The sequence below is a fragment of the Neopsephotus bourkii genome, unplaced genomic scaffold (assembly GCF_033783945.1).
Source record: "Neopsephotus bourkii isolate Nb327-2 ecotype Australia unplaced genomic scaffold, CSIRO-AGI_Nbou_v1 NB_663, whole genome shotgun sequence".
Taxonomy (NCBI): Eukaryota; Metazoa; Chordata; class Aves; order Psittaciformes; family Psittacidae; genus Neopsephotus; species Neopsephotus bourkii.
In genome coordinates, this window is record NW_026901162.1 from 2,981,247 (window position 1) to 3,005,724 (window position 24,478).

Genomic DNA, 24,478 nt, shown 5'->3' on the forward strand with positions numbered 1-24,478 from the left:
GCTACTCCAAACTTTGCAGCAGTTGCTCTGGTTTTCAGTGCAGGGCTGTGATAGCAGACCTACTTCCCACACTGTCATCTCTGGCTAACACAGCTCCTGCAGATAACAACACATCAAGAGTCCCGGTCTCCCACGCAGCAGCCTTTACACCTTGATCCTCCCTTAGCACCCAGCAAAAGGGGAGATGGGCTTTGCAGCGTGATCGGAAGGTGAATATGTCTGGCCTCTGATGGCTCAAAGGAAAGGGGGAGGGGGGAATGAATGTATCCCTCGAACGAATGGCCTCCATGCACAGCCTCATTTGCAGCACTGTTATGGTTCTGAGTGTTCCTGTGCCAAAAAAAAAAAAAAAAAAAGGCTCCTTTGGTTATTGATATTTCTGCATGACATTTATTTTCTTTATACTGTTATGCAACCCTTCATCGACAGGTGTGGTCACAACATTTAGGGTCCCCACGCTAACAGGAGTGCAAGCCCAGTAGTTTTTATCCCTGTTAAATATCAGAGAGGGATGTGAAATGCTGTCTCTTTTTAAAGGACATCTGTTGAAATCTAGTTTCGTTGCTGCTAAAAATACGTATTTATTGTGTGGTTAGGAAAGAACTTGTTGGTCTGGCTTAGCAGCTGCTCAAAGTGATGTGTAAATGTGCTTTCAGCCTCAGGTACAAAGCACGGTCCCTGGGTCTTCGGTTTGACCGTGCAGAAGTCACTAGTGAAAGAGCTCCTGGCAAGTCTGGTGGACAGCTATGGCGTTTTCCTTCCCAGTGAGCTGTTTCAGCTACTGAAAAGGAGTTCCTGCTGTCAGGTGGATACTACAGTCGCCAGTATGCCCTCCTATGCAAGATAAACGCCTCCTGTGTAAGACAGGTGCAAACGCACTGGAAAAAGTCAGGCAGCAAAGCAGGCTTATCCAGACTCCGGACTGAGGCAAGTGGGTGGGTGAGGAAAACAGGAGTTCATGGCTTCAGGAGTAAAAAACAATACCCTCATCTGACATGTAAAGTGACCCTCCCGTGGAAACACAGATAAACAGAGAGTCCATGAGAGTCTCTACAGTGATAATGCTCTCATGAAGCAGCTGAGAAGGGCTCTCCTTGCTGTAGTTCATGCACCGTCCCAGACCAGGCTCTCCAGAGAATGGGAGTTCCCAGTTACTCACAGTTACCCCTAGAAGGGTTCCCAGTTGCCTCTGAGGGTTCCCAGTGGTTCACAGAATTGTTCTGGGTTGCCCTAAGGGGTTCCAAGATACCCCCAGCAGGGTTCTGTCTTACCCTCAGGGTTCCCAGTTACTCCCATTGCCCACAGGGTTTGTTTCTCCCAGGCATCCTGGGCCGTCCCTCTGAGGTTGCCATGGGCACCAGCAGTTCTCTCTCGTGAGGTCGTAAAGCTGCCCCTTAGAAAAGCGCCCCAAGCGGCAGAAGTGGGCAGCAGTGCGAAGCAGTGCTTTCAGCAGCTAGCAACGCGTAGGGAAGAGGCGCTAGGATCTCATGAGGAGAGAGGGCTTTTCCCTGTGCCTGGACAGTGTGCTCAGTCTGCAGAGATGCCAGACAGGTTGGGCAGCTGGGAGCAAGGGGGCCCAGGGAGCAGGGAGGGATCATGCCAGAAGCCTTGTGTGCTGCCTGGCTTCCCGGCGGCAGCAGCAGCAGCCCCAGAGCATGGGGTCTGTCTGCACCACTGCCCTGCAGCACAGCAACCCCATTCCGGGGACACAGCCCTGACCCTTCTCTGGGGAGAGCCAAGCAGGGCCAGGCTGTTGTCCCTGTGTCAGGCCCAGAGGTGTTTGTGTCCCAGACCTTCCCAACGACCTGCAGGTCTTGGGCCCTCAGGCTTGCAGCTGTGCTGGGCACACGTGGAACGTGGTAGCCCAGCGAGCTCCTAAATGGATCCCTGGCAAATAGGTGTCCCAACCCTGGGCTTTGGCAACAACAGTGTTCCCTCTCTTTTAGACAGCCTAAAACCTGCCAGAAGGACAGAAAGGGCCTGAGGCTCCTTTTCCTGCTGCTTCCCATCCTGTTAGGTGAGTATCCCTGACCAAAAATGGTTCCCTCAGTCCTGGAAAGAGGAACCGGCTCCTGAAGAAAATAATCATCTCTTGACAATGTGTCTCACAGCTCTTGGCTGCTCGCGTGGTGCAGTGATGTGGCTCAAGGATGTGTCGTGGGTAAGTGCCTCTTGCTGTGGGGAAGTCAGCATCTGCAAAGGCCATGGCTCTTCCCTCCTGCCTTCCCTGAGAACATGGGGTGCCTGGTCAGAAATGCCGATCACCACTGGGGCGGTGTTGGGGGGAGGCACCTGTGCTCATCCTCCGGTCTCCTTAGTGGCTTGATGGGGTTCAGCATGGGGCTCCTCCTCAGTGACCTCCACAGGGTGTCAGGCTGAAGAGGGGAGCGCTTTGCCAGAAGGTGCCTTTGCTGCTTGCATACCTCTTGGAGGGCTGTGGGGTTCAGATGGAGACCCAAAAGCTTCTCTGCTGAACGTGGCTGGTTAGGGAACCCAACCTTTGGGTCAGGGTTTCTCCAAAGTGACTCAAAGCAGCAGGGTGTTCTTCCAGCTCTACCTGGGGTAGTCTCCTTTGGGAAGCCCTGGCAGTGATCCTCATGCTGGTGCGGTACGTTAATTTTGCAGGAGATGTCCGGGCCTCATGGATCTGAGCAGGAACTACTGGGGTAAGAGAGCTTTCTTCCTAAGGGACACACTCTGTGGAGCTGTCTCAGCCGGCCTCGTGCTGCCTGCCCTTGCCTTGTGTCCAGGGATCTTGATCTTCCCTATCGGTGGTGGAAGGGAGCCATCTGTCAGCCGGAGGAAGAAATGGGGCTGGGGGATGTGGGGTGACCCAAGCTCATAGGACTCTTCTCTGCATGGCGTTTGGAGCCTGCCCACAGGGGCTGGCAGCTGCTGGTCAAGACCTGCTTTCCCTTGGCTTCCAGGAATTTAGAGGCCTCGGTGAAGCAGGAGTTGCAGGACTTCAAGCAGAAGGTGACTCAGGTGGCTTCTGCGAGTGGGAGGATACTGCAGATTGTGAGACAGGTCCTCAAAGACCGTGCTGTCCAAGAGGAGCAAATAGAGGTAAAGGTGCTGGGGTTGGATCACAGACCTCGCTCTCTTTCTGGGCACCCTCCTGTTGCTTCCTATCGGCACTCTCAAAGTCGTCACTTTTTTCGACAGCTCTTGCCTAGGGTTTTCTGACACAGAGATGCTCCTCGGCTCTGTGCCAGGACTCGCTGTTCGTGCAGAACTGCCCCATGTGTCTTTGTGTTCACTGCCATCTTGCCATTCCTACTTTTTCCCCAGGAAATTCTGCAGCTGGCAGAGGTGTCATTTAAGAAGGTGCTTCAGAACTATGTCGTGATGCCTGACTGGGCTCTGGAATCCATGGGTATGTAGACAGAAAGTACCCCTGCCATCCCTCTAGGTCTGGCACTGCCCCGAGCTCTGCTAAGCTCTGCTTTCAAGCCTGAGAAATACATGGTAATGCACTGCTGCTCCTCCTAACCTCTGGGCTGTCTTAGTCAACTTCTGTCCACCTTCATGTCAGGTGCCAGCATCGATGAGGAGAGGACATCCAAGACTTACGGTGGGCAAGGCATGATGACCTGGCTGCTTTCTCTATTCACCTTCTCATTTGCAAACCCCCCAGTGGCAATCTTGCAGGTATGACAAGGGAAGGCCTGAGCTGTGGTTCAGCTCTTTGCTTTCAGGTTGGCAGACCAAGCGCACAGCATTTACTGCTGATGGTCATGGCTTTCTGGTTTCAGCCCAGTATTATCCCTGGCGACTGCTGGCCTTTCCAGGGATCTCAGGGCCACGTGGTCATCCGGCTGCCTCAGTATATCCAGCCAACAGCTTTCACCGTCTGGCACATCTCCAAGGCAGTGTCCCCCTCTGGGGAAGTCGTCAGCGCCCCCAGAGAGTTTACTGTCTTGGTAAGTCTTTGCCTTGTGTTTCTCGGCGGGGGGGGGAGGGGGGCTGGCCCAAGAGAAAAGCCATACCTGAGATATGCTTCTTGTGGCAGCTCCTCTCAGCACCCCATCCCCTATGGGTATGTGGGGGTTCTGTGCCTCTGGGGGCTTCTTCTCTGCTTCATGCCCAGAGGTCCTGGAGCATGTGCTCAAAGCACCCTGACCCAGAATCACCCTGAGCTGTGCTAAACTACTGCTAGAGCCCAGGGAGGTGGGGAAGGGTTCCTGGGTTCAGCCTCAGCATGCCCTTTTCCTGGTGCCCTGCTGGAGCCTGACCCACTCCCTTTGTCTCTTGTCTTCGAGGGAGTGGATGAGGCAATGGCAGAAACTGTCTTGGGAACATTTACCTACGACGTGCACAAGGAGATCGCTCAGACGTTCTATGTGCAGGTACTGCAAAAGCTGTGGCAGAATGCCTGAGAAGAAGGCAGGGTTGTTTGCAAGTCCCTGGAGGAAAGAGTGCAGAATATCACCCCAGCCAGCCCCTGCTCTCCCATGCTCCTTGCTCCTGTGGGGAGGATGGCAAGAGGAGAGCAAACGGGGCTTTGCTATGCTGCCGGAGGCAGCTGCCCCACCTGAAGGGCTTTCCTTTTTCCTCAGGCAGCACAGAGAAAGCAGCAGGGGGAAGGGGACCAGGAAGGGAAACAGTCCCACTAGGGCAGATGGTGGGAGTGAGGACGGCAGACATCTTACCTTCAGTGGGACCCTCCTCACATCCCACAGCTGCCCAGGCAGCAGTGCTCCTCCGATTCCCAATGCTCTGCTCAGCAAGCCTCCAGGGCCTTTGCTTTCCAAGCACAGAGGGTTCCTCCATGGCCCTTGCAAGGGGACATGTGGTTGTCCTTGCTTCCTCCTTTCGTTAGGAGCTCCAGTGATGTGCTGTGGCTCTGGCCACCTGTGTAATGATGGCTCCCCTCATTTCTTTACAGAAAGAGCTTCCCGGGACCTTTTGTTACATCAAATTCCAGGTGCGGAGCAACTGGGGAAATCCAGAGTACACGTGTGTGTACCGAGTACAGGTTCATGGGATGCCGGCGAGGCACGACAACGCCTGAAGGCCCTAGAGCTACTTTAGGAAAGATAATAAAACAAGGACGTGTGCAGTTGGACTTGAGTGTGTTCCTTGCAAACACTCTCCCAACGATGCTTCCATAGCTTGCACCACTGGCGGGGAAGGGACCTTTCTCCCTTAGGAGAAAGATACTTATGGTCTGGGCTGCAAAGGACGGGACAGGGGAATGGGGCTTGAAGGAGAAGCCCCAGTGGTCCAGCTCCAGCTTCTGCAGCGCAGGGTCACTGGGAGAGCAGAATCAAAGTCCCGGGAAAGCTCTCCTGCTGGCACTGAGGAGGAGTGAAGCAGGCTTGTCTGCAAGGCTTGCCTGCCCTCCTTTCCTGAGCACTGCACAAAGGGCCTTGGGCCATCCTGGCTCACAGGTGCCCCATCTTCATTGGAGCTGCTTCGTGCAGGAGGGGGCTTCCCTCAGAGATGCTGAGCGAGGTGTCCCTGCCCATGGCAGGCGGGTTGGAACTTGATGATCTTAAGGTCCTTTCCAACCCTAACTATTCTATGATTCTGTGCTGCACTGGCTGGCCTCCTGCTGGCTCTGCAAGGTGATGAACAGGGGAGCCCTTCTTCAGGCAGGTCACACCAACGTGCAGTGCATGGCTGAGCAGAGGCCAGCAGCTTGAAGGGACTGAGGACACCCTCTCTGGCCATACACCCAGCTCCCTGTTATCTGGGCTCTGCCTCCTGTCTTGAAGTAAGGGCAGGGCTCTTCCCAGCAGCTGCCGAAGAAGGCAGCCTTTCCCTCCCTCCTTTCCAAGAGCTTGAATTCCTTGGTTATTGCCTCTCTGTTCACTGATCTCGTGAGACTACCCGGGACTACAACTCCCGAGCCACAAATTGTGGGGCGCCTCCTCGTAAAAGCTATAGTCCCAGGCAGCCACACAGAGATCACGTCGGGGTCACCAATTTGTTATAAAAATTCCCTCTTGGTCATGATCTGATTTCTGGCGAATCAGCAGTGGGTCTCCTATTACTCCCAGTTGCCCCCATAAGGCGTCTCACTAGCTTATGCACTATACGTACCTTTCTGGCTTATTCTGGGGAGGTGGTGTCAACTCTGGCTTTTGTCTGTATCCACATTTCACAGAGTAGCTCCATCTGCTGAAACACCAGCACATGCAGACACCAGTGACAGCCCTGTGCTTTGGAGGGACTCTTGCAGGGACATGCAGTTTTCCTTGTTTCCCAGCTATGCTTCAGGAGCACCCAGAGATCCAGTCCAGGGCGGTAACGTACAGACCCCATGAGAGTACTTTTCACCCCCTGCTCTTAATAAATCAAAACCCCAGAGTACAGAGAGTCAGGTACTGGCAAAGAGGCAATGCTGTTACTTATCCACAGTCATACATGGCGTAGTCATCTTGCTAGGTCAGTAGGGAGAGTTTTCACTTGATCTGAAGGTACTTTATTAATACTACTGCCTCGTAGAGCATATCATTTAGATTTCATATTGGAATAATCAGGTTGTAGAGTCTCACAAAACCCACCAAAATGCTTACAGACCTTTGCACTGAGGACCCGTTTGGGGTTTGACATATGTGCTGGGTCACACTCGGGATTCACACATTTTACCACGTATGCTGGATGCGCCAAACCTGTAAAGTCTTCTGGAATGGGTGGTGCTTTTAATTAACTTAACACTACAACTCTGTCCCCACAATGAACAGTTTTACTCAATCAAAAGGGCTACTGAGTAGCTTAGGCTACGTAGAGATAAATGTTGTAAATATTCCTCTGCTGAATAACCTCTGAGCAACTCCCTGCTCCATTTATATTGCTTTGAGGTCAGGCAGGAAGCATTGCTTTGGGCTGAAAATTAAGTTTTTTAAGATTTCTTCTAAGGTCTCTAATACTTATATTTTTAGAGATTTAAAACAGATTGCTATTGTCAGTTTTGCATTCTGAAGGGCACGAGTCTGTGTGGGAATGTCATTTGTGTTGTGATGTGGCTGGACCATGAACCTTGTAACACATAGTTTGTTCCACATTTCACTGACAGCTCTGATGCAATAGGAAAGTCAAAGGGCCAGACACACACTGTATGCAAACAGGAAAATAATTTCTGCTGGGATCTGTAAATAAATGGTAAATAGTTTCACACCTTTGCTGTAGCCTGCTGTCAGCAACAACAGGGTGCTGTAACAAGAACTGTACACAGAGCAAGGCTCCTCGATAAATTGTTTGCGAGTAGGAGATATCCAGGACTCTACCTGGCTGCTCCAAGACTGAAGTATGTCAGAGAGGAAAACTGGAATATGAGGAGCATTCACAAGAAACTCGTGTTCTCTAAGACTAAGCAGTGGTGTGACAAGCCTCACCAAAGAAATTATGAAGGGATAATGGAGATCTAAGCATGTTTAGGTTTATACCTTTTTATAAATTAAGTTAGTCACGCACATTTACCAAAAAGAGGGAAAATTAAACCAGAACCTGACTCAGGAAAATCTCAGTGCTTCACAGAATCATGGAATCATAGAATGGCTTGGGTTGGAAAGGACCTAAAGATCATCTAGTTCCAACCCCCCTGTCATGAGCAGGGACACCTCCCACTAACCATGTCCCCCAGGGCTCTGTCCAACCTGGCCTTGAACACCACCAGGGATGGAGCATTCACAACTTCCTTGGGCAACCTATTCCAGTGCTTCACCACCCTCACAGTAAGAACTTCTGACTTATATCTAGCCTAAACTTCCCCAGTGTAAGTTTAAATGCATTACCCCTTGTCCTATCACTACAGTCCGTAATGAAGAGTCCCTCTCCAGCATCCCTATAGACCCCCCTTCAGATACTGGAAGGCTGCTATGAGGTCTCCATGCAGCCTTCTCTTCTCCAGGCTGAACAGCCCCAACTTCCTCAGCCTATCTTCATATGGGAGGTGCTCCAGTCCCCTGATCATTCTCGTGGCCCTCCTCTGGACTTCTTCCAACAGTTGCATGTCCTTTTTATGTTGAGGACACCAGAACTGCACACAATACTCCAAGTGAGGTCTTATGAGAGCAGAGGAGCAGGATCACCTCCCTCGACCTGCTGGTCACGCTCCTTTTGACGCAGCCCAGGATACGATTGGCTTTCTGGGATGCAAGTGCACACTACTGAGTCATACTGAGCTTCTCATCAAGCCCCAAGTCCTTCTCTACAGGGCTGCTCTGAATCAGTTCTCCACCCAACCTTCATTGTTAGAGGTTCTTATCTTTGGATTTTGGGAAGGCTTTTACTGTTTATAGCGTTGTCTTGCCTTATGGACAGCCCTGCTCTAGTGACATTTGAGGAGGTACACAAGCCCTGAGGGTGCTCCTGCATCCCTAAATAAAAGAGGGCCAGGGATCAAACTTAGCATCAGCCCTCACCACCCAGGGAACAAGCCGGGGATGACTCCTGAGGACAGCGCACAGCCAGCTCCAGAGATGAACCAGTGGCAGGTAAGGTTCCCCCGAGCCCTCGCATACCATCCCAACTGGCATTGTGCCTTCAGCACCTGCAGTGCCTGCCCCACATCAGGGCATGCAACACCCCCTGTCCCCCAGACCTATGCTACAGAAACACCACTCTGGTGGGATTCAGGACAGTTCTTGGGTTATTAGGCAAAATTAACAGTTGTATCTTAGGGTCGGGGGGGGGGGTGGGGTGGGGCGCAAACAAGGCCCTGGAGAAACCCATGGCCAAGCACTTGATGGTGTGGTCACAGGTACGTTCTTGAGGGGAGGCTGTGGCTATTAGCATCCTGTATGTGAGCCAGGTAGTGCCCCTTGGCCTGGTGGGAGACAGAAATCTGCTTCATGCTTTTTAGTTTATTGGCATAGGCACAGCCTGCCTGCTCAGTGCTGGCTCTCACCTGTTCTTCTGTGCCTCTTCTGATCTCCCTGGGATGGCATCTCTTGTAAGGTGAAGTTATCTGTCCTCTGCTGCACAGGCAAGGGCAAACCTGGCTTCATTCCATGTGTCAGAGGGTTGAATCAGAAAGGAAAAGATTAAAGTTGCTCATACCAAAGTAAATCTGGCATTTCTTAATTTTGTAAGTGAAACACTGTTCTTCTGGTGTAAAGCAGAGTGTTACAAGTACAAGTTACAAGCAGAGTGTGCAAGCGCTGAGTATGAGACCAGATCCTACCACACAGCTTGACTAGGCCATTCTCTGTCTCTGACGAGTGAGTGCTGTTGCTTGAGTTGTTCTGAAACAGACAAAGGGAGCAAGAGAGAAATCAACAAGGGAGGATGCAAATAAGGAGTATGGGTCTCTGTTGGATTCCCCCAGACTCTGCAATGTTGGGGCTGTGTCTTCTGGTGCCCATACCTAGAAATGCACCTTTGATGCCTGCTGCTGCTTACCTGGTGATTTGGGGCCCAAATAATACTGACTAATCATTTTCCATGGAAACCATAGTTTGGGAAGGCAAAAGGGACCTACTGTACACTGCAGTCTTGCCCCACTGCAAGGTTCAGATGTAGCTGTGTATATGCCTGGGGAGATACAAGCTGGGGTATATGCTAGAATGTAGGTATGGGGGAAAGAAAGTCTGGTGTGGAAGGTGAAGCAGGAAGAATGGCAAGCTGTTGGTTCTGCTGACTATCTAGCTTTGTGGCACAGCAACGCCCAGCCTTAGACAAGTTCAGTGTTGCTGCTGGTCGCGAATGTTGGAGAATTGGCTTCAGTATAAAACAACACTAAAGGCAAACTGTCCCTTCCGCTTCCTTCCTTTACTGCTGTGTTAAAAGGTCAAGGACAAACGTTAAAGCACTGAAGAGTTTGCGGCAAGTGTTTCCTTTGCTCAGCTTCACCCCTTCAGTGTGTTTAGACCCCTTCATGTTAATCTGAACAATGCACCAGAAGATGCTGCAGTTTCTGTAACAGGAGAGCTGCTTTGAATTGGTTTGTGCAGAAGATTTCGGGTTTTGATTGAAACCAGCTAAATAAAAGCAAGTAATACAAATTAGTACGGGTTTTTTTTTTTGAATTCTGGCAAAAATGAGAGCAAAATCCTCAGTATTTTTTGGCTAAAGATGTTCTGGGTTTGGACAAAAGGCTGTTTGGTTTTGGCAGTTTTGGGGTTGCGGTTTTCCTGTTCTTGAAACCTTCAGTTTTTCATTGGCAAAGTAGGCATCTTCTGTGCAACTTCTTGTTGGACTGAAAAATTCCCTTTCTTGGGGTGGCAATTCCTTGAATGGTCCTCCTCAGAGGGAATCTGCTGGCAGGTGCTCCAACTTAGGACAGGATGATGGGAAACACCGAAGGAAACACTTGTGCCTCAGATGCCAGAAAAGGAAAATAAAAGCAAACCACGACATATCATAAAAGAGTTTGGTTTGGAAGGGACCCTTAGAGGTCATCTAGCCCAAATTGCCCTGCGATGAGCAGGGACATCTCCAACTGATGAGGTTGCTCAGAGCTCAGTCCAACCTAACTTTGAATGTTTCCAGGAATGGAGCATCTACCACCTCTCTGGGCAATGCATTCCAGTGTTTCACCACCCTCATCAAAACAATTTCTTCCTCATACCTAGTTTAAGTCTCCCCTCTTTTAGTTTAAAATCACTACCACATGTCCTATTGGAACAGACCCTACTAAAAAGTTTGTCCTCCTCTTTCTTATAAGTCACCTTTAAGTATGGAAAAGATACCCATTGTTTCCATCTTTTCTTCTGACCCCAGCATTTCAGCTGATCCCACAACGCATGTAGGTAAATAAAACCCAACAATTTGTTTAAGGCTACCATCTGCTTTCAGGCTCTTCAGGCATGGTGTTCTTGAAACCATTCTTCAAAAATTTTGATACCTAAGAGGTTGTCCTCCAAACAGGTACAGAAACAGTACTTTGTAGTGGCCCCTGCTAGCAGTTTGCTTCTTCCTTTCAGTATTGGCTTGCTTTGGCCACCAAATGGTAGCATTGTTCTGGATGTTGCCTGCCACCCACATGCACTGAGAAAGCAATTGTGACATGAGACCAGGTATTTATTCCTGTATCTTTGAATCTAAGCTTATTAAGGTGCATTGACATATCTTGGCCCTCTGTGCTGAACTCTGTTCTGTGCTTTTACTCCTTAAAAGGGATAACTCGTATGAAGTGCAGATATACAACCTGTGGAGTAAGTTATTGTGACGGTGGACGGGTTAGCCAGGGGTTAAATAGCATAATGTGCCATCCTTATTCCTCCTAGTTGCCCAAAGCAAGTATGACTAGGAGAGTGTATGGAAAATGAGCTAGGAATTAGGAAAGGATGTAGAACTTGAGCTACTGACATCCCATGTGGACCTGTACTACTGTCACCAGAAAGGATGACCTCACACAACCCACACCTTTCTCCCCTCTGTATGCTTTGTAAGGAACTCCATTGACAGACTGTGTCATACCCTGGGCGGTGCCCCTGATCATGTTAGATTTTTAAAGGAAGTTTGCTGGGTTAGCAGAAATCAGAGTGGTGGAAGTCCATAATGACCGACTCGCCTCTTGTCATGGGAACATAATGGCATAACTTGTCAGAAAACTTGTGCTAATGGACTTTGTTGGAGATGGAGAGGTTTGCCATTAGATATTTGCATGGCTTTAGCTTGAGTTAGGAACAGATGAGAGTAATGACCTGGAGACAATCTAGCTGGGGAGTCATCACAAAGAAGAAAGAAGCTTTGTGGCTTCTAGACTACTGTTAACTCTACTCAGGTATCATCAAAGCGAAAAGGACTAGACTGGGTGCTCTAACTTGTCTGCTAAACTTCCCTGTACTCACTTTTTCCATGATTTTCAGCTATTAACATACTGCAATGAGAGTGCTCTGTCTTTTGTCTCATTTTATGCCCTCTTCACAATCTCCGTTTCATCCCTCTTATTCCTCTTTGAGGTTCTGTTGTCCCACACGTCCAGGGCGCAGAACAACAGAGATGCAAAGGTGATCTGGAAGGCCTTGACCACTGGAAGAGATGAGCCCAGACTGAGCATGACTAAAACATGCTGTGAAAGACAGGGACAGGGTTGAAAACCATGCCTACAACTGAGAGCCTGTTTCAGTGAAGAATAGCTGATCCCTTTTCAGGAGAAGTCTGCGTGGGGTTCCTTTTTGTTCCCTACCTTTTTCAGCTCATAATATTTATCTAGATTGATGTACGATTCTAACATTCAGATCCCAGTTCTATTTTCTTGTGCTGCCCCAGATTCACCACTGCCTGTGTAAGTGCTCTTTTTCTGTCAACAAAAGACTGTTGCCAGTGGGATTTCAGATTGGCCTTAGTGGTCAAGAAACCAGTGTCCTCCTTGGTTTTCTTCAGATGCCTTCACTTGCTTCTTTGGTACTGACCTTAGAGATTGTGGCATATGTCTCAGACAGCAGGGTCAGTATCCTCTTGCTCAGGTGGTTTTGGGAATAAAGAAGTGGCAGATTTAGAGAAAGAACTGAAAATGGTTTTTATCTACACTACACTTCTACTTTCTCTCCCTTTCTTATTTTTCAGTGATTTCCAACCCCCTGGTTTTGGTTTCTTTTTTTTTTTTTTTTCTCTGTTGATATCTCATCTTGCACTTACTCTAAAGCCAAGCAGCCGCTTACTGACAGACAGTTGCATCCTCTGAATGTCTCTTATCAACCAGCACAAACAGGCAGCAACAGAAATGTGCATGCCCTGAGAGAGGACTCTCCTCACCTGGATGATCACAAGCGTAAGGGGTATTCTCAGCTGGTAAACATCATTTCTCTGGAGGACTGGGGAATGTGTGATGTTACCTTGTACCTTGTACATCATGCCAGCTAAGCCATCATGCATTGTGTTCCCAAGTGCAGCTTGCTGCCTTGTCAGCCTGTGGAAACACGCTGTCTTCAACTGGATTTATGACACTGGTGGTTACTTCCAGGTCCTGACTATCACCTGAGCTCCTTGATACGTTTTGGGAACAGTAAATTGCCTCGATTTTGCTGCTGTCTGGCAATGAGCTGATATTGCACCCTGATGCCATTCTTCCCACTTGACTTTGAATGTAATTGCAGACATAGGTTTCATCTATGGCTGGTGCGGCACCGGCACTTCTGATTTATCTGACTTTGAGATGAGAAAGCTACATGTCTCCTTTAAGTTACAAGGGGCTGAGGCCTTTCTCTGTGTCTTATCTTGCAGATAGCCCTGTTAACAGCAGCAGAAAAATTCACAAAGTGTAGGGTAGGAAGGAGGATGAGGGCAGCAGGTCGAAGTCCTTAGTGACTCATGCTGAGATGAAATTGAGCCTGTACCTGTGTGCAAGGCAGACAGTGTAGACCTGTGCCATGCTCACAAGGCTTGCATAATTGGCTCCTACCTTTTGTACCTCAGTTGGAAGTTCATGTGTTTGCAGCAAAGCCCATCATCTGTTCCTGCTGATGCAGCTGTTGTCTTGACTCATCGTCTACCGTTTTAGGTCAACCGACAGAGTCCATTTAGGGATACAAGGGACTATGGTACCAGTCTGCAGGCAAGGATAAGCAGCCTGGCTGCCAGTCCTTACCAGCCATCTTCTGCTGTTTAGCCCTGTTGCATTATCTGAAGCACAGAGAATGCATACACTGTGCTCTGTGAAGTACATAGTACAGGGGTCTCAGACAGTATGAAATTTGGGAGGTCTGGAGCATAAGGCAGACTGTAGGGAGCCCTCTCCATCTTCTCATGCATCTCCATCTTCTCTTTGCTCGCTTGGTTGCTGCTCCAGCAATCATGCATGGCAAAAAGTGAATTTGGTTCAACAAAAATGTCTTCCGAGACTCTTTGCAGCACAACCCTTGTGTCTGCCAACAAGGTGTAGTTAATGAGGAGGGAGAGAAATTATTTAGGTGATTTTTCCTGCCCCCCAAAAAATCTCCTTATTGAACTATAATAGAAGACAATGCAGGCTGAATATCACAGGCAGAAATATCCTGGCTGTGAGACTTCGTAATCTTCCAAGGGAAGTGGTGGAAACCTTATCACTTAGGACATTAAAATAGGCAATACAGAACACGAGAAAAAAAGCTATTGTGAAATACCCTTAATTGGCAAGTAGGTGGATGCATACGGCTTCATGTATCTTTTACATTTATTAATCCTTCTTAGAGCTATCTTCTGCATCCTAAAGAAATATCCTTTGGTTGCGAGCACTTTGTCCCACAAGTAATTAAGCAGAAATTTCTCGGCTGAGAAAGTTGGGACTGTTCAGCCTGGAGAAGAGAAGGCTGCATGGAGACCTCATAGCAGCCTTCCAGTATCTGAAGGGGGCATACAGGAATGCTGGGGATGGACTCTTCATTAGGGACTGTACTGATAGGACAAGGGGTAATGGGTTAAAATTTAAAGAGGGGAAGTTTAGATTGGATATAAGGAGGAAATTCTTTCCTGTTAGGGTGGTGAGGCACTGGAATAGGTTGCCCAAGGAGGTTGTGAATGCTCCATCCCTGGCAGTGTTCAAGGCCAGGTTGGGCGAGGCCTTGGGTGATATTGTTTAGAGCGAGGTGTCCCTGCCCATGTCAGGGGGGTTGGAACTTGATGATCTTAAGGTCCTTTCCAACCCTAACTATTCTATGATTCTATGTGTCCTCAACTGGATGGAACTCAACCCCGGGATTCAGGATCTGCTTATAATTAACATTCCATAGTAAGACTCCACACCCTCTATTTGTCTCTTCCTAGTTATGTATTGGAAATGCGCATTTCTCCTACCATTAGAGCTTTCACCAGAAGGGTTTGAGCTGGGCTTTAAATCGCTTTCCACCTCAATTTAAATATTCCCTGTTATTTTAGGTTTGTAGACATTACACAAGTAAACCTTTTCTCAAGGCGTCATAGGGAAAAAAGCCACCTACTCAAAAAGACACAACTGCTGAGCTGCCTCCTGAGTTGACGATATCACTGATTTAAGCTGTGATCTGTTACCTCTTGTGGGTTTCAATACTGAAATGAAAGGTGTCACTCCTAATTAGCACAAAAGCCTCTGGATGCGAGGGGCAATTGTGAATGGATCTTCTTTCTGTGAAACTGTTTTTCCTGCCACTTCATTAGAGCAACTTTTTCATGGCAATATGGATGCTGGGGGTGCTTTTCATTGGGAAGGTTTGGCTGCAGTAGGAGATGGAGAAACAAACCGTTTCATCTTAGGATGAATGGGGGCTGTAACTGAGGTCTATCAGCAAGGGACTGAAAGGCTGGAGCTCCAGGTGTGATAACAAAGTCATGCCCATTGTACACTAGCCTTTAGCAAATTTACCAGTGACGTGTATCATGCTGCTTGCCTGTTCTCTCTGTCTATCCTTCAGCCTGTCCAAAGTCTTACGTTCCCTGAGCCTGCTGTGCCCAGGGTATGTGCTGAGGGAATATGTGGCTGGGTCATGACAGCATTCAGCCTGAACTTAGAAAAAAGCCTGAACAAGCACCCCTGGGTCTGCATCATCCTCCCATGCAGACCCCAGGAGGGTACCAAGGGATAGGGGAGGAAGCAGAGGTGTCAGCCCCCCTTTTGGTCAGAAATGGATGAGGCCCCCCACAGTGGAGCTCCGCTGGCTGGGTACCGCTACCACATGGCTGCCAGGGCTGTGCTGGGATAATGTGTGTCCGAGGGCAACCAAAACAGTTTGCTCCCAGACTCCACGTAGCTGTTAGTGCCCTTGACTGTAATAGCAATTAAAAGCAAACAAATCTGGATGAGTTCTGTGAGGCTGCCAGATCCCCACAGAGACACCCCAGCTTTCCTTTATGTTTTATATGGTAATGGGAAGCTCAGTGGTGAACTCTTTTCTGCTACTGGTAAATGGTGACATATGAGACGTTGCTCTGGAGCCAGTGGGTGAAACTGTGGCTCTGCTGAAGCCAGTGGCAAAACTCCCATTGACTTCAGCAAAGCCAGAGCATTTTGTGCAGTTATTTTCCATGTAGAATTCACTCAGGGTGATGTCCACCCCCAACACTTCTCTTTTTCTCCAATGATTAATACATTAACAATAAGAGAAAAACTTTTTCTCTGGAATGGTTCATATTTGGGAAATCCAATTCTGACCTACTAAGCCTGCTCTGACTGTTTTAGCCCCGAGGCAAACTTGAAAACTGGCCTAGGGAAGCTGGTACTTGTTATTGTTGCTTCAAAGACAGTCTATGTGGGAGAGGGAATGAGATGTCTTGGGATTAAAATACCCTAGCCATAAAAAGCAGTAATAATTACCGTCTACATGTGGGCAAGTCAAAAGGGGTTATTACCAAAAGAAATTAAAACTCCTGTTTGCAGAGAAAACTGCCTGAAATCCAGAATTATTCATCTGTGCAGCATAGATTGATTATAAATGCAGTTTTCTTCAAACACCACTTTTATAAGGCTGATTCTAAATGGATCGAGACAACGTTAAGAGGTTTGGCATCAAGTAAGTGAGGGTATAATGGGCATGACAGAAGGCAGGTCTGCTCTCAGGAGCTCTGGGAGCTAGGGTGCCAGTGGCGCTGTCTCCCCTGAGAGTGCACAGCACACCCTCCAGAGTCAGGCTGTGTGCTACTAATGCGGTCAAGGTGCTGTGTCTTGACAATGTCAGTGTGCTCACTGAGCAGCTGATCTTTTAATAGAGTATTTTTCCTCTCCTGAAACTAAGGCAATTAATAGATTCATAGATCTGAAAAGAACTATCAGATCATCTAGTGGGACTTCATATAGATACTGTGCACTTCCACTTATCTCCACCTGCATTCCAGTAACTTGTGATTGACTAGTTCATGTTTTCCCGAAATGCATCTGTCCTTCTTGTGAGAATACTGCTGCTCAGTACATTATTTAATTTCATGCTAATTGTTTTGCACTCAGTCTCTTCTCACCGACTTTAATGAAAATCCTCTTCAGTCTTATTCATAGAAATGGGAGGAGATGTCTGTGAAGATACCTTCTAATGGAGAGCACTTGGTGCTCTCCAGTCTTCTGCATGGACTTGACAGAAACTTTGGGCAGTTCTGCTGTTTTATAAGTTCACCAGGTCAATCCCAAACACGACGACTGTCACGTGTGGTTGAAAATATTAGCTGAAAATTCTCACAGGATGAAGAGAAATGCTTCTCCATTAGCCATAATTAATAGGATAGTTTCCTAATCTCCAGTCGGTTGTGTGAGAAAATTCCTTATGCCTGAAAAATCTTGGCTGATGATGCCACATGCCATTCCTCCAGCCTCCAGTTTTGTGTTAGAAGTTGAAAGAGTGTGTGTGCGTGTGTGTGTAATACCACTGCTTCATTATAACTTCTGCTCACAAAATGCCATGCCACAATTCTGTCAGCTCCAACATTAAGGTATTTAATAGCGTCATTTAGGTTGTGTATAATAAGATTCAATCAGTTCATTGTTGCATACTTTGTTGGCTATCATTTGATTGGGCAATGCCTGAATGCACATTTGGTTTGGAAAAGCTGTTGCACAATGCTGTATTCCCTGTTGCTTCATGGAAACTTGGACTTCCTCTTAGCTTCACTTTCTGTGAGTTAAGCACTGCTGGGGAGCTGTCTTTGAACCAGAAACCGGTCATGATGAGAGCATCTCTTTTTGTGGTTTTGGTGGGGTTTTTTCTATTCCAGGTCCACAAACTCAGTTCAATGACACATGGCTTTCATTTATGTGGTTATCAAAGCTTATTTCTTCATTTGATTTTTGGCTGTACACAAGCAAGAACATTTTCCTTCCTTAAGGTCCCTGTGTATAAGTTTAGCAAATATCTGCCTTTCATTTTACCGTTAGATGTTTCTTTTTCTTACCATCTGTTGAAAAGATTTATCTTATATAACAACTGTTTTCACCATTTATATCACCACAAAGTAAAAAATCGCCTATAGACACAGAGATTTGCTTGCATTTGCTATCTATTTCCCACCCACCTGTTTATGAAGTGGTTCTAGTATGTATATCCTCAGCAGCTCTGGGATCCAAAAATATCCAGCTGCTTTAGAGCCCTAATGGGAATTGCAGTTGTAGACGTGAAGAAATACTGCCTGTGAATTTTGCTAAATTTTCACAAGTTCTGCTGATTCATGCTGGGGAGACCCAAGATGTTTGTGAGAGCGGCTGCCTTCCTTGCCCACTCCCTCTGGTACTGGGGGATAGATGGGCACTGCTCCTGCTCTTCTATCCCCATGAGTACCATGGCATTCTGTGCTAACATGGCTACTTCTGTGTCCATAGAGAGAACTAAGACCTCTCGGGTATAATTTATCACATCCTCACACAGGTGTCCAAAGCAGCCCAGATGACTCATACGCTGAAAAATTATCTGATTTTCTGCCAGTGATTCTAAAGGGATGCCAGGCTACTGCCTCATATACAGGTGTCTCTGGTGTTGGCATGTTAAGCAGAATGAGACAAATCCTACCCAAGCATCCCAGCTGAGTAGGTAGTTCTGTAACTTCCTGCAAGTGCCTGCTTATTTTTTACACTACTGCTAGTAAACTCATGGGTGCCCCAGTTCTGCAGGACCACAGAGCCTCTGGAGTCCGCAGTCTAACTCACAGCAACTGATGAACAGCAAGCGTTGAACTGGGAGGCTAGGAGAATGCACAGCAGGTGATTTCACTTGGTAGCTGAGCCAGTTCATGCTGTGCTGACTCCAAACCACCTGATGGAGATTTTGCCGAAAGGAAACTAGTCACCTTCTCAAATATAATCTTTTCAACTATTCTGTATGATTATTTATCATAAAAACTTCACCCTTTTCTAACAACCTGTCCTTCAAGCTTCGGCTGACCAGATTTTGTCTCCAAGCTGGCTCTGTTTTGCACTGGACCCTGCTCTGAATGGCCTTGTACTTACACCTCATTCTTCTCCCAGGGGCCATGGGACATGCCATGAACTGTGAAACAGACGTTTGTTTTTCCTGTTGCCTTCACCAGCTTTCATTTGCTTCCTTGCTGTGCACTTGTCAAGACACTTGCACTACACCTATATGAGCTTTTTCATCATCTCGAATGGTTCAGACCTCTTGAATACTGATGGCTGAGCTGCAGCGGTTGACAAGTTAGAAAGTGTCTTCTGCTACAGGCAGAGGCAATTCAGCATGTAAGACAGAAGTGAGCTTATTTGTAAGTGTCCACCCCTGTGGTATTAATATGTTTGTGAACTAGAGAGAACTCTGTTAGCAATGGGTGATACATACAAAGAGGCTGTACTGGGATAAGGGTGATGGACCAGATGATCTTTCTTTATCTACTTGGTTTCAGTACCATCTTGATGAATGTACTATATGTGATCTGGACTTACCGGTGGTCTACTGAATGTTAAACTTGGAGCAGAGATGGAAAAAAAACCCAGCCATTACTTTAATATTGAGTACTCCTGACTTGAATCCTTGGGCTGATGAAAACAGAAGCATATGCTGCAGATCTTGCTCTGCACATTCTGCAGAGTCAGGGTATCCCTGGCGTAGATTTCTGAAGGCTGGGATATTTTAGTTAAAAATAAACCCAGAGCAATCATGACAGGCTTGTAAATCAATGTGGTGAGTTCTCCGAGCACCAGCTCCCATCAGGGTTACTCCGGTGATCTGTCAGTGTCGTCCATCACCAGGGCCCTATCGCTCTAATGATGCGTTTCATATTAAAGTGGCTCCAGTTGCTGGGAAGAGATGCTGCATGTTAACCTCAAGTGTTCTACCTGTGGTGCCTTGGAGAATAAGGCAAATAGTTTCCACAGACAGAAATCCTGTTTAACTCTTTGGCTGCATTGAAAACAAAATGTTTTCCTTCACTGCAGACTTTCACACTCCATCCAGAACTTATGATGACGTTTAAATGATGAACTGTTTTATAAAGCCGGCATTCCCATTCAGATTAACCTTTATTAAAAGACTTTTAGGCTTGACTGAAATAACGCAATCTGCCCTTGAGGCAGGGGTAACTGCGTGATGGCCTCCTCCAGCAGTACCATGGGAAACAAGCTGTGACTCACAGCCCCACATCAGTGGCTGGTTCCCCTGTGGTCCAAGGGGAATTCCTATATACGAGCTCCTTCTCAGCTGTAGGTTTCTTCCCTCTTTGCACTACTGTGTTAGCACTGCCTCCTTGCACAGTTCTCTGTGTTTTCCCCATTCCCATTTCACTGGGTGTAGCTCTCCTGAGCTCTCTGCTCCTCTGCCCCAGTGCAGGAGGCTTTGCATCAGTGTGCGCTGTTTCCACTCTTTCAGACAAAAACACCTCCTCTGTACATGCAGAAGCAGGAAGTCAGACGTCTGAACAGCCTTCCCACAAATTTCAAGAATTACTCACATTCGCTGTCATCCGCCCTGGGCTGTGCTGCCTGGGGTGGCCTTGGGCTCTGACGAGAGCTGGGGGCACACCTGCCGACCTGACGTAGAGATGGAACCCGCTTGTGCCAGGGCAGACACTGGCCACTAGTCACTGGCATGCCCGAGGTTTTGTCCTGCTTCCAATGCCCTGTGACACCCACTGGGGTCCTGAGCATCTTCCCAGCCCACTTTTCACACCAATCTACTGCTCTGTGGGGTGAAGAGCCTCAGGGCAGGCTAAGACATGTTTAAACTTACTGCCATCATGTTTTCTGCCTGCATCGTTGCGCTGGATTTGCCATAGCTTGTCTGCCCTTGTGGCTTAGCTGTGTAGCGTTCTCCTTGGTTCTGGGAATGACCCACTCTGCCTTGTTGCAAAAGACATGAAGCCTAACTTAAAATTGACACTTTGGGTGTGATGCTTCCCACACAGCCTGGGTTTGATCACTGCAGGCTGACTGAATGGGAGAGCATGGATCCGTGTGTGGAGTGGATGTGCTATGGCTCCCAGTGAGCTGTTAACAGCATAAGTGGTGGGTGGGTCTGGTCCTCTGCAGGCTTTGACCAGAACCTGTGGGTTCTGTGGTACCCATTCAACAGTGTGGGTTTGACTGTAAACGTCTGCCTATTCTGATCAGTCCAAACCATGCCTGCCGTCTTAACATCTGAATCCTGTGGTCCAGCAAACCTGATCACCCTCTTCTGAATGCACCCATGATGCTTCAGGAACAATAAAAGGCTCAAAGAGTTACTGCACATCTTCCCGGTGCCCTCGCTGGCTCTCTACTGGATAGGTCCAGACTTGAAGAAATGTGAGATGGATGTAGACTGGGTTTCCACTGTGGTCTGTACCACAGACCTTGGTAACACACAGATGATCATGATTCTGCATACCAAAGTATGTTGGCTGGAGGAAGATCATCTTTCAGAGGGGAGGTTAACTTCAGACCTGCCATGGGTAAGGTAGCAGACATGTGCAGACTAGTGTGTGCTGCAGTTCAACAGCAGTTTGGTTTACACATCACAGAATTAAGTGAAGAAACTCCTCAGCAATGTTTTTCAGGCTGCTTTACCTGAAGTTTCAAACTTCTGACACCCTGAAATTTCAAACTTCTGATAAAAACTGGTAGTGGAAGTGGATGGTGGCTCAAAGTACCTCTGAACCTCATGCCGTCTCTCTGCTACCTTCTGCTTGAGAAACCGTTGTAACATGTATTGTTTAGGGTGCAATATATCTTTGTTCTCTCTTTGCCCAGTGCAATGACCCTGCCCAGAGACAGCACATGGGCACTGACCCATGTTGTTAGAATAATATAAGTAATAATCAAGTTTCTGAACCTGCAGGATGAAAACCCCATGCAGTATTTGCTATGCAACTGTTCTGGTTTGAGAGATTCAGTTAAATACTGACTCAGTGGTTAGGATATGTAGGTTGGGATTATGGTGATAAACAGCTCAGCATTACATCAGATAGTCATAAGAAGCAATGAAAAAGGGCCCACACTATTTCTAATGCTTTCCTGATGTCATTTAATTGGAAGGAACTGGGTTGCCAGAATGCATGTTGAGATGGTCCATGCATGATCTCTGGCGGGAAGGGGGAGCAGGTTTCTACTTTCGTACCATTCTTTTTGCCACAAGGAACATTATAAGCGACTCCTTTATTCTTGCCTATCAGTTATGTTTTGGATAATTACGGCTAATTAATAGGTATGAATAAATCTGATTTTGGTGGGAGTAGATTGCACTTACCATATTTATTCTCTCCATGACTGACCTTTTCTGTGAAAGGCTTTATAAATCTACACTTCTAAAACATGGAGAAAAATGTGGCTGCCCCTGTGCTGGACGGTTTGCAGTGCAAATCACAGTCACTAGAGTGTAAAAAGCTCCTGTTGAGTTCAGGCCTTAGAAGAGAAGATGAATGAGACACATGGTTCTGGTTTTAAGGCTGACCACCACATTGCTGCTTGGTATAGAAGAAGAGCTCTAAGATGCTAGCCTAGGAAGCAAAGCTGGTCTGCCAAAGTCATTCTGATTGTTCATATGTCTGCTTTCCACTTCCATCTATTAAACACCATGAAAAGACGGCTATCAACAGTGCTCACATTTTCCTTGTTTAGCGCTGCATGTGGTCTGGGCCTGTTGGCATCACTGGGATGTTATCCCTTCACTGAGGAGACTGCTGAAGGGAGAAGCTGGGGTAGGGAAAGAGAAGAACTCTCTATGAGATGCTGTCTCTTTAAAAAGACATTTTGACACCTGATGGCTGTGAAAAAAATATTGCCTAGTCACCAAGGTGTGAAGTCTTTGCTGTATCCTATTAATGATGAGGGGGTACGTGAAGGAGAGGGAAGTGCCACACGACTAAGGGTTTAAGCTAACTCCTCATCTTACCGGCACATACATATTTTTACTGACTTTGGTCACAAAATATCCCCAGAGTGTCTGGAGTGAGACAGAAATTTCTGGATCTTCACTGTTTAGTGTTTGGCATTTTTTCTGTACTAGACACTTCCATTTCCTAGTGCTTGCTGAACACAGTAAACAGCCCTCAGGTGGAAGTGACAGCTGCACCCAGGAAAGACTGAGAAAGTCTGTTTGGGCAAGCGAACTCCCAGTCCTCTCACCCACTCAGTTCACACTGTCTTCAAGGTGGCCTTTTCCCTTTCACACATCCACTCCCACGTGGGTTCTCCACACACTCGAGGATGAGACCTGTGCTGACTTTTGCTCTCTCCTGATTCAAGCTGAAGTGCTGTGGGATGCAAGTCTACATTTGATTAGCCACTGGAGTTGGAAATGCAACATACTCAATCTACCCAATAGCTTGGTGGGCATGGATGCATCCCAGGAGGTAGAGGTGAAAATCTTGGGCTTGTTGGCAAAATCTTGACCAGTCTCAATGCTGGTCTGTCCTGGGAAGGGGTCTTGTGGCAATGGCTGCAGTTGGCCTTGAAGCTCTGCCAACCGCAGAGCAGGCCTGAGGACCACTGGGCTGCACGCTGGGGCTAAGCATGCCTGTGAAAGTCCTGAGCAGGCAGATTGATGCTCCTCCAGCCTGTTTCACTTACCATAGTGAAGATCACTCTGTAGGAAGAGAAGGAAGCCTCTTGCCTATTCAGGAGTTTCACAAGCGTGGTTCAGTCATGTTTCTGGTGGTGGGGAAGCCCCAAAATGTGGGCTGGGCTGAAGGGACAGCACAGGTGATCTTACAGAAGTCCTGCCTAAAGTTGCATGAAAATGGGGGTTGGAACTAGATGATCTTAAGGTCCTTTCCAACATAAAACATTTTATGATTCTATGAAAATCTAATTTCACTTGAAAGCTTGAAACTGCAACATTCAAACATGTAGTGACTACAAGAAGTAACCCAAATGTTTGTCCTTACAAGCACTACCCCACCTGTTACCTGGAAAATGATCTGAACCAGGAGGAAATCCTGAGTACTGTTTCCAGGCAAACACACCAAAACTGGGTAGGAAATGGAGGTGTCAGATACTGGTGCAGTCACAGTGACAGTGGCAGTGCTATGCAGGCCCTTCATCTTCCTCCTGTGCCTGCCTGCTGCAGTGAGTCTGACTCTGACACATGGCATTCACAGACCACACTACTCCAGTGCAGGCCAACAGGGTTATATATAATGTATATATAATCATTTGTGTATGCATGAATCTGTGTGTGTATCTGCATGTGCATGTGTATGTGTATGTGTGTTTGTGAAGATGTGACGTGGACGTGTCAACGCTTTCAAGACAAGGAACTCCTTGAGAGGTTCTGCTTCAGGAGTGTCTCCTTCGTCTATTGAGAAGATCCCTTTCCATGCAACGTTTACCTGTGGTCCCCCCTGTTTCTACTGTCTCTGTCAAAAAGCAACAACCAAACCCAACAAAAAAAAGGAGGAAAAGGACAATTAAAAGCAAGGGGCTTCCTCCTAAATCTGTTGTTCCCGCCCAGAACCGCTTTGCTGTCCTGCTGGGGGCTGATGAGGAAGCGCACTCGCACCAGAAACAGGCGGCTGATGTAAAGAAGAAGATCTGCACTGGTAAAGAAGATCTCGACTGGTGCTGCCAGGAAGAAGCGGCAGGTCATAGTAGTAGGGGACTCCGAAAGGAACAGAAGCGCTTGTCTGTTGGCCTGACCCAGTCTCAGGGCAGGTGTGTTGCCTACCAGGAGCACAGATCAGGGATGCTGCAGAGAGGCTGCCTGCTCTAGTTAAGTCCCACTGTTACCCACTT

At 47.6% G+C, this 24,478-nt stretch overlaps 1 protein-coding gene and 1 long non-coding RNA gene across 7 annotated transcripts; one reads left to right on the forward strand and one right to left on the reverse strand.

Moving 5' to 3' along the window:
- The first annotated feature begins 1,443 nt into the window (after positions 1–1,443).
- On the forward strand, positions 1,444–9,061 carry LOC133212057 (SUN domain-containing protein 3-like). 5 transcript variants are annotated; one of them, XM_061353059.1, is made up of 9 exons: positions 1,444–1,551; positions 1,947–2,666; positions 2,928–3,066; positions 3,292–3,376; positions 3,536–3,651; positions 3,756–3,923; positions 4,263–4,349; positions 6,215–6,252; positions 8,936–9,061. In XM_061353059.1, exons 2-9 carry the CDS (start codon positions 2,629–2,631, stop codon positions 9,015–9,017), a joined length of 753 nt encoding a protein of 250 aa, XP_061209043.1. In that variant the 5' UTR covers positions 1,444–1,551; positions 1,947–2,628; the 3' UTR covers positions 9,018–9,061. The 5 variants fall into 5 exon arrangements, with proteins under 5 accessions (XP_061209043.1, XP_061209046.1, XP_061209042.1 ...); XM_061353062.1 differs by lacking the exon at positions 8,936–9,061 and having other exon boundaries at positions 6,113–6,236; XM_061353058.1 differs by lacking the exons at positions 6,215–6,252; positions 8,936–9,061 and adding an exon at positions 4,889–5,062.
- Positions 9,062–10,830: 1,769 nt separating this feature from the next.
- On the reverse strand, positions 10,831–23,823 carry LOC133212059 (uncharacterized). 2 transcript variants are annotated; one of them, XR_009725373.1, is made up of 3 exons: positions 23,315–23,823; positions 22,018–22,147; positions 10,831–10,938 (listed from the first exon to the last, which is right to left on the reverse strand). It is a non-coding gene; the product is annotated as an uncharacterized LOC133212059 (long non-coding RNA). The 2 variants fall into 2 exon arrangements; XR_009725372.1 differs by having other exon boundaries at positions 10,839–10,938; positions 21,993–22,147.
- Positions 23,824–24,478: the final 655 nt, after the last annotated feature.

Coding starts and splice junctions, on each gene's coding strand:
- LOC133212057 (XM_061353058.1), top strand. CDS start 2,629: ATGTCCGGGCCTCATGGATCTGAGCAGGAACTACTGGG. Junction 3,924..4,262: donor CCAGAGAGTTTACTGTCTTG/GTAAGTCTTTGC, acceptor CTTGTCTTCGAG/GGAGTGGATGAGGCAATGGC. Junction 4,350..4,888: donor CTCAGACGTTCTATGTGCAG/GTACTGCAAAAG, acceptor ATTTCTTTACAG/AAAGAGCTTCCCGGGACCTT.